Genomic DNA, 9,595 nt, shown 5'->3' with positions numbered 1-9,595 from the left:
TCTACATACCAGCCTATGTGAGGCAATGCCAAATTCCTGGACTGTTTCATTATGTAACTTCCTCCATGCAGAAAAATTCACACAGTTCCAATCTTCACTATCACAAGGATCCGAACACCTCCCCATAGCATCTTTCAGGAGAGTATAATTAGTTTTAGATTAAGCAGACAAACCACTATAAACTTCATGAGCCTGTTCCAATTTTAACTTCATCATCTCATCCCAACCATTTACCTCCACTGCCATCTCAAACTGTTCCACCCTTACTCAGTAAAAGTCTCCAGCATAAAAACTCTCCAGGAGGGCATACAGTTGTTACTTGAAATACTTTGGGAGAGTACTCAATCAAGACCGAAGCAACGGGGTGCAGCAAATCATTGTCATCCTCTGACATCTTCACAGTGAATATCCCATACGTTATGCAACTTCTGCATGCATGTCCATTTCATGTTTCAGAGAGTTAAAATGTGCTATAGTCTGTGGCCATTTTATTTGTTTATTTATTTACTTTACTGATAGGTACTTTGACTTACTTTATCGGGTATTCAAATATTTACTAAAGGTCTTCAGTAGTCACCAGAAGGTCCTCAGTTTTAGGTCAAAGTACCCTGTCCCCATATACCTCATTTCAGGGTTACTGGCATCTCTGTTCATCCTTGTCCTTTGCTCTTTTCAGCTTCATCCGTGCCTTCTTTATTTCCTTTCCATCTTTTCTAGTGCTCTCTGAAATTCCATTAATTCCCTCTTTGCACAGATGAATACATATACAGTCTTAGGGATGTCACTGATGAACTAAACAGAAGCATTTATTTTACAGTAGCCACAGCATTCCATACATTTCTCTTGCAGTGCACTGACAGAAAACCTTTCAGTAGAGCGTACAGCCCGATCCGATCCGGGGGTGGGGGATGCCAGATCAGGCGCCCCCCATCCGGCTCTCCTCTCTCCTGTCTTGTCTCATTTGTCTTACTTCTCTCTATCACCTTTTCTATCCCTTTGAAGAAGTGAGGCTCCTTAAATATTAAGGGGTAACTATTAATTCTCATTTTGAACTGATAGAAGAAAATAAATTGTAGTTAACTAAATAGAAGGAAGTAGAAGAGAAATAACAATCTAACATAAACCAGTGACACACTCTTGGGCCTGATCAACCCTGGCAGGGCCTCCCTGGATGAGGGTGTCTAGTGATAATGGCCGAAACACCCAATGAATCCAAGGTCCACTACTGATGATGTGTCCCAAATTTAATATTATAATAAGTGCTGTCAGGGTTAATCTAGTTAAAATGATGTTAATGGCATAACCACATTAAATCTCCATTAACGAGTTAGCACAGATCGCCCTGTGCATGGGGCTGCATGGCGCTAACGTGTTAACGAGCTAACCGCGCTAACGCCTTCATACTGCACAGGCTATCCAGAGTAAGGCTATACCTGAGCAGAAAAGTGTGTGGAAAACAGCAGGTCCTGCATAACAGGAGAGAGCTTGTATGTCCCAAACATATCTTTCCTCGCTATGCTAAACTGAAACATGGGAAGGACCGTGTGTCAAAATGACAGATGCTACACTGGGGAATTCCAAATTTACGTTTAATTTTGTAATTCTTATGTTTTGCGTAACTAGCAATCTCCGTACAGGTGTTCAGAATGTATTCTCCTGGATAACACTTTTGATCATCTACAACCATTTTTCATTAAACTATGTGAGGTCAAAAGTATTGCTTTGCAACTGTCAACATGTTCTCAAAATGAGTACTTTTTTTCTTCTAGCAAACAAGAATGCAGGTTGTAAGGAAAAGTGAGGGGTAAAAAGCGCCCTCCTCCAACAAGACAAGCTCCAAGTAAATGAAGCACAGAGTGAGACTTCGTGTTGCCCACAAGGGATCAACAATGAACGCAGAGATTCATTTAAGCAACCAGGACTTATGTGGATTTTTTGCATGCGTACAAATGATTACACAACTCTCCAAATATCAGAAATACAAGAATATATCTTTGGTTACTTAAAGCTCTCCTCCCCTCAAACCCAACCGGTCGAGGTAGATAGCTGTCTCTATGAGACTGGTTCTGTGGGAGGCTTCTTCCAGTTAAAAGGGAGTTTTTCCTTCTCACTGTCACCAAGTGCTTTCTCAAAGGGGGTCATTTGATTGTTGGGGTTTTCTCTGTATAATTATAGGGTCTCTAAATTACAATATAAAGTGCCATGAGGTGACTGCTGTTGTGATTTGTAGGTAGTACAAAGTAGTAGGACATATGCATCCTTTGGCCATAAGGATGCATATTCCATTATATCTAAATCAATGTCCTACTAAACAGCTAATATTATGTCATATTTCCAGCTTGTGGTGTGTGCACTGAAATACCAGTTCTGTAAGCTCTGATATTTTTTGACATTTTTATTTTTATTGTTCCAACTTACAAATTTTATGCTATTATAGTGACAAAGTTAGGACATAGACTGGAAATGTAATGGAAAATTTGTGTTTCAACTCGTCAAACCTCTGTGTACTAGTGGTATGGAATTGTGACTTTCTTGTACAAAGAATGAGTATGCAAACATGAAACATGCTGCAAACATGCTGTGTCCAAGGTCATGTGTCTTCATTATCAGGCTGGTGCCTAGATAACTGTGGAGACTGAGTTATCCATAGCTGGATAGACAAATATTGTATTCCCACACAGACTCTTCTCTTCCTGTGATAAGTCAGACTGCTGTTGTCTCTTCCACGAACTTCATGGTGGAGTTGCTCGGATGGATGATGATGCAACGTGTGTGTACAGTAGGGGACTCGGCACACATCATGTTGGGAGCTGATGTTGTTGGTAATGTTGGGAAGACTCTCTGTTGTGGGCAGTCGCTGAGGAAGTCCTTAATCCAGAGGCAGATGGATTGTTGGAAGCAAATTTTGTTACCAGTCAATAAAGTCAATGAAAATAAGCCTGGCATAACTCTTCTTCTGTTCCAGATGGGTCAGGGATGTGTAGAGTGCTGTGGCTATGGGATCCCCTGTCAACTGGTTATCCCTTGTAATGAAAAATTTTAGCTCGGAATGTCAACTAACCTCAAGTCCTTTGTTTATGAAGTCGTGCTTTGCCTTGTGTTCTACATGTCAACAGTATAACCTCCTTATAACTTTTGCCCTTAAAGAGACCAGGATGTGATGCAGAACACGTCATAACATAACCTGATTAACATGTCATCTGCTGACTGTTAGGGGCAATGAGCAGAGCAAGCTCCTGGCACACAACGCCCTACTGTTTCATAGATAATGCAAAAGTGGCACATCACATTGTGAGCGTAGTGTGCTATGAGTGCGTCACAATACCATAGAGATAGAGCTTATGTGAGATGTTTGTGTGACGCTATAAAAGAGGCGCATTACTGTGCAACCACCGTGTTGGCTGTCTGTTTGCTCTCCCATCCGCATGGTAACAAAAGTATTGATTGCAACTGACTGTGTCTGGAGACTTTGTTAACAGAAAATTCCACAACACCCACACAGGCAAACCAGTGTGGGTAAAATGTGGGTGGAGTTCTTTAAATTATGTGTGATGTTACTAGTTTCTCAACTATAACATAACTAGCAAAGCAGCAATGTGTAACTGGACTGGTTCTTATATAGCGCTTTTCTATGACCTAGGGATAACAGAGAGACAACCCTTCACACTGACATTCATACCTTTAGCGAATTTGGAGTTACCACTTAAACTAATGTCATGTCTTTGGACTACACAGTTGGAGTACACAGAAATGAGGGAATTGTAATTAATTACAATGTATGAATCATTTTTGTTTAGTTTTTTTGTGACTTGATTGATTGGCTTTTAATATTAGAAAAACATCCACTTTCATTTATATAGGTACAACTTAGATGGAGGGGATTGTTCCTCTGATCGTGAGTGCAGGAGATCTGACCTCAGTTCAAACTCTGGATTGTGAGTTTGTGTACTGTGTTCATTTCTGTTTGTCTCCATGTTGGGCGAGTGCTAAGTATTTGTATATGTGTGACTCAGGGTGGGAATGCATGTTTGTATCTGTGTGTACTTGTCTGTCTATGTCTATGTTTCAGGTCGGGTCTTAGACTCCACCTCTCTCGGAACATTGCAGGCCCCCCCAGGGGTGTGTACTGGCTCACTCCCGGAAGCTGCTTGGCGGGGCTCGTGCTCTGTGGGGCCTCTGGATGTCTATGGCCTGGATCTCCTCCATGTCTGCTTCATGTCCAGGGGGGCAGGGCTATGGCTCCCCACACCTACTATTAGACACTTACATGGAGAAACCTTTTGAATACATGGATGCCCACAAACACAGCTGTGTACACAGGTGTGCCCACGGGTACTCACAGACACACTGTGTGGGTTGGTTGCTGCCTCTAAACATATTGTGCATTATTAGTACTGTGTGCTGCTCAGTAACATGCAGTATTTATTATTTACTGTTACTTATGCCTATGTTGGTTGTTGCTGTGGTTTCCCTACTGTGTTGTTTTTTTTGCTTGTTTTTTTAAACAGGTGGTAAAACAGAGTTTCAGCGTCTTTTCTCTCTCTATCCCTCTTCTCCTCTATTTTTCTTTTCCCTCTCCTTCTGTTAACTCTTTTCCCAACTTCTCTTTCCTTCTTTCTCTTTCCCATCTCTTTGTGTTGTCCATTCTCATTTAAAAATTAAAAAAGTATATATAAACATGTGAAGGAGAAATTTCCAATTATGATTGAAGAAAAATAAACAACTTTCTCTTAAGCTGAGTTTGATCTTTTTTTTTTTTTTTTTTTTTTTTACAAGTTATTGATATGCAGGAAAGACAATATAAAAAATAGACAGTCTGAAAAAGTGAAGGCACTGCAGACGTGGCTTTTAATCTGCATATTTTATTTTTTTTAAAAACAGGGGTTTTCTGCTTTTGTTTTTTCCTCCACGTATGCTGCGGTGACATAATCCTGTTTACAGAAAACCTACAAACATTAGCACAATTTGTCATCAAAAAGGTGTACAACTTTGACATTGCATGACAAAATCTTTGTTTTTCTTGTCCATATATAAATGCAAAAAAAAGAAACATGTGAATGAAAGGCCAAAACATATACAATTAGAAAAAAAAAAAGGTTTTCCAAAGTATTCAGAACTTGTTCATGGCAAGAAATCCAGACCATCCAGTAACATAATTATGATGTTGTAGATGGTCTCATTTCAGATGTTCTCTTGACTGAAGTTTTGTCCATTTTCAGAGCCTTCTCTTTGACATGTACAATATGAACAACTGAATCCACATCCTACATCTTCACTGTGTTGATATGTTTATATGTGCTTTCTCATCATAAGTAGCAGATCATCAAATGTCAACAAGCCTCACTTCACTAACCCTCCTAACACTGGGGACAGTGGTCTACATGTTAATTTTTTGTTTGTTGTTGTGTTTTTAAAAATATATTTGAATCCGAGTGTGGTATATCAACTATCAACATGTCAACTATCTAGCTAACTTACTTACTTCCTGGTTACAACCTCATAAATCTTCTTTGTCATGGATGTCTGAATGGTAAATGTGTAAATGGTAAAAAAAAAAAAAAACCCTGGGAGAACAGCCATGTTTTTTACTCCCAGTAGTGCCGCAGTGCTCGTTTGTTTCTTTTGAAGTGACGAAATACTTGGACCCAGAAATGGCTAATGATGCCAGACTAAACAAGGGAGTGGAACTTTGATAACACAGTGAAAAATGTTCCATGTGTGTTATTGCATCTGCTTTCTTGTTCCTGTGGTGATGGTGTTTTAGTTGGAGAGAGCATGGAGAGAAAAGGTCTTATCTTCTACCCATGGAAATGATAACAGTAATATAATCTTGACCACACACAAAAAATGACTATGATGCCACTGTGATGTAAATTAAAAAGCTGCAAAAGATCTAAAACCTGATAGAAGACTGAAGATTTTCTTTAAATTGTCCATATCCTTTAACTTGAAAGTTCCAAGCGCTCTCAGAATCATCTTTAAGTGCTGATGGTGTGTCACAAGTCTCTCAGCAAATGTAGCGTCAGCACTCATTCTGTATAATCTTAGCCATCCAGTTTGATCTGGACACGAGTAGCCTCAGTCTGGCCCCTGATGACTGGATCAGCTCCCTCCCGCTGAAAGAGGGAAAGATATGAAAACAAAGTTGCTCATGCCAAATTCTTGAAATATGAGATATGATAGATTTCTTACTTTTGGTAGTCCAGTCCAAGAAGGCTGATTCCATTAACAGCCAAGATCCTGTCTCCTGGTAACAGCTTCTCACACCGGGCAGCTGGAGAGTCTGGGACCACTGCACGAATGAAGATGCCCTTCGCCTTCAAAGAGGTGTCCTGAAACATGAGGTGTCGAGTTCTTGATTAAACCAAAGATTTCACAGTTTCTGACTATGAGGTTTAAAAATGGTCCTTACTTTTACCTGCATTATATTTTTTATATATAAATGGCATGAAGTAATATAATTCATGCCACAATACATAATAATATATAGTTATTATGTATTATGTGTTTTATGTTAATATTATACATGTTATACATATATTTTTATTGTTACACATCTGCTGTTAACAACTCAAGTACAGTTGTCACACAGTGGAACTTTGTATTGTCCCGATTCGTGATTGAGGTGAGAGACAAACGCCCCCTCCTGCGTCAAGCAGATACATAACATGCATAAGTTACAATAACCACAGTTCTTTTGTTGACAACCTTTGACACACACTCAAAAAGACATTTTCTCCGTCTCCACGTCAGATGCTTCCTGTCTTCTCGCTTATCTCCGCGATATCAGAAGCACATTCTGCAAAAACTGCTGCAGGCACAAAATGCAGTTACGAGCAAAATATGTCCTAACTCTAACCTAGAAATGAATCTATATAATGTCTGTGTATGCCGGCGAGCGTGCCTCGGCCTTACTGGACTTTGTCTCACCTTTCACCTCGCCAGATAAAGCTTGTAACCTCTTACCAGACAGAAGGCCAACTTTTCTAAGCACTTTCGCAATATGTGTAATAACACGATATATTGAATAAATGTTTTAATCAAATGCCACTACTCAAAGCTTAATAAAAGGATATAGAAAAATAACATGTTATAAAAATGATATAATTCCCACAGTATTTATCTTTTATGTTGGTTTTATTTTGATTTTAGTGTTTATTTGCGAGTGTAGTTTTTATTGCTTAGTTTTATTATAATGTTTATATTGCATGGTTTTTAGTGTTTTATTTGACATTTTACCATTTTTTATTTAAATGGTAAAACACAGTTTTTTAAATAATTATAATGTTGCAAATGTTTAAACAAGTTTAACATATTACTAATAAAAAGAAAAACAAAACATAAAGCTGATTATTAACTCAGATAAAATGATAATCAGTAGCATGTTTGCTAGCTATTTGTCTTTATCCAGCAACAACTGCTAAATTCAATCCTTTTTATTCACAAGATTTTTTTCCTGTGTGGGAAAATACAAATATTTGAAAAGTGAAAACTGAATTCTGTTATCGCTTTCTGAACCTTTTATTATTATATATTTTTTAAAATCAAAAGTTTCTCTTTCCTCTTCCAAAAACATAAAAATGTTGTTTATCTCTTTTTATTATAAAGAGTGCTGTGATGGAGTATCAGGCCACAACATACATGATGGCATAACCATCAATTACCTCACATCTGTTCATTACCAGCATTTTGTACAAAGCCTGACCAAACACAGCTTACTCCATACTCCTCACCACACTGACTCTATGTGCTAAAAGAGAAATCACTTCCTTCCTTGTTGCTAAAACCGATTCTGACGTACGATTTCAGTAACTCAGAGGGTATAGCAGTTGTGGCACAACTGTAATCTCCACATTTCGACTTTTTTCTCGAAATAGATCTTCAACTTTACTCTTGGAATTTCAACGTTGCAGAGAGCTGTATGTGTGCCACCTTTCATAATTGTTTCCAGTTTTCCAGTGGTCGCCAAAAATAAAAACGAAAAAAAAAAAAAAATCCCCAGCAGCCATAAAATTTGAGCTGTGCCATAGACTCTGCTAGCCCTGTGACAAACTGTCTACAGGTTAAATTCTCGTTGACTTACCCTTGTGTCTATTAGAGCAAGACCAATCCCTCTTTCACCTCGCTCCAGCTCCAGGCTAAAAACCTCTTCATCTGCTTCTTCTTCATCTCCCTGCTCCTCCTCTTCTTCTTTTAGTTCTACGAGTGTTTTCATATTGCTGCAATCGGACTTTAAGCGGTCTACTTTGAGAGCAGCTAAGCACTGATACACTAATCCACCTGGAGAGTAAAACAAATAATATGTTCAGTTTCATTACAAAAAAAAAAGACGCAGAGAAGAAACTAGGAATGGGAATGTCTTTCTATACCTTCATCATGTGCATCTACACCAGAAAGCCAGGGAAGTGTCTCATCATCAGACTTCATCCATTTGTCTTGGTCTTCCTTCACCTGATCAGTTCGACCTAGTATGAGGGGACTGTTAGGTGGGGTGAGGAGGCAGGAGGGGTCCAGGACTGACCTCCTTGACTCGCTGGTCTCAGTCTCTCTTGTCTGCAGCTCTAGATTTCTTAGCTTTTGGGACAAAATATTGGCACCAGAGGAGCTGAACTCATCCAGGTAGCTGGTGAAGAGAGGAAAGGGTGATGGTGTTGACGGTGATGACGGTGATGATGGTGATGGCGGTGATGGCGGTGAAGGTGGTAAGGGAGCAAAGGTACTTGAAGGGGACTGGTGATTTTGGTCACTAGGCTCCAATAAGTTCAAATCAGCTTGTAATGTATTCAAAGTTTCTAGACTGCTGTTTTGAAGATTAGCCACATTAGTCAGGTTAGCCTCCATTTGAATCTCATCACCCTGGTGGACAGATAACATTAGAACAGCATGAATAGATACACCAATGAGCAGAAAAATAGCCACCATAGTATAGTTCATTGTAACATGATGTAAACGGTAAAAAGGGTGTCAGCAGATTTATTTTTTATTGCATTATTGTCTGATGAAGAACTTGTGACTGTGAAATGTGCAACAAATATGCTTGCAGTGTTTGAGCTGTTGATTTTTCACTCTTAATGGTCACTTTCAGGCCTAAAATCTGCCGTTGTTCTGGTATAGATATGTGATTAGCTTTCTAGTCTAAGGAGCTTGGAAAGAAAAAAACGTCTGGACCTCTTTAAGTTGCTTGAAGACGTTTCACCTCTCATCCGAGAAGCTTCTTCAGTTCTAAGGTCGAATGGTGGATTTAAGCCCTGGGAGTATCCCCCCAAAGAGGGACAAAAGGACCCCCTGATGATCCTCTACCTAATCACATGAGCCAAGGTGTGAAAACGGATGTGAGTGGGCGTTAAGGCGTCTGGGAAGGGATCTCAAAACTGGATTATAGATGGTCATTCACAGTGGACATAAATGGCTTCTTTTACTCCTCTTTCAAACCATCTGTCCTCTCTGTCCAAAATGTGAACATTGGTGTCCTCGAAGGAGTGACCTTTGTCCTTTAGATGCAGATGAACCGCCGAGTCTTGTCCCGTCGAGGTGGCTCTTCTATGTTGTGCCATGTGTTTATGAAGTGGCTGTTTGGTCTCACCAATGTAGAGGT

General features: G+C 39.4%; 1 protein-coding gene across 2 annotated transcripts in view; it reads right to left on the bottom strand.

The window, feature by feature from the left end:
* Positions 1 to 5,526: 5,526 nt before the first annotated feature.
* The window catches only part of radil2b (Ras association and DIL domains 2b), a 38,022-nt gene continuing 33,953 nt past the window's right edge, over positions 5,527 to 9,595 (bottom strand). For both annotated transcript variants that reach the window (XM_005447950.4, XM_013272196.3), the window contains exons 15-18: positions 8,370 to 8,856; positions 8,084 to 8,280; positions 6,193 to 6,332; positions 5,527 to 6,116 (exon numbers count right to left, since the gene is read on the bottom strand). In XM_005447950.4, coding sequence (XP_005448007.1) covers positions 6,023 to 6,116; positions 6,193 to 6,332; positions 8,084 to 8,280; positions 8,370 to 8,856 — 918 coding nt within the window. In that variant the 3' untranslated portion in view covers positions 5,527 to 6,022. The remainder of the gene's footprint in view (positions 6,117 to 6,192; positions 6,333 to 8,083; positions 8,281 to 8,369; positions 8,857 to 9,595) is intronic.

Source organism: Oreochromis niloticus, linkage group LG8 (genome assembly GCF_001858045.2).
Source record: "Oreochromis niloticus isolate F11D_XX linkage group LG8, O_niloticus_UMD_NMBU, whole genome shotgun sequence".
Taxonomy (NCBI): Eukaryota; Metazoa; Chordata; class Actinopteri; order Cichliformes; family Cichlidae; genus Oreochromis; species Oreochromis niloticus.
The sequence above is the reverse complement of the archived record's forward strand: the minus strand, read 5'-3'. Positions and strand labels throughout refer to the sequence as shown.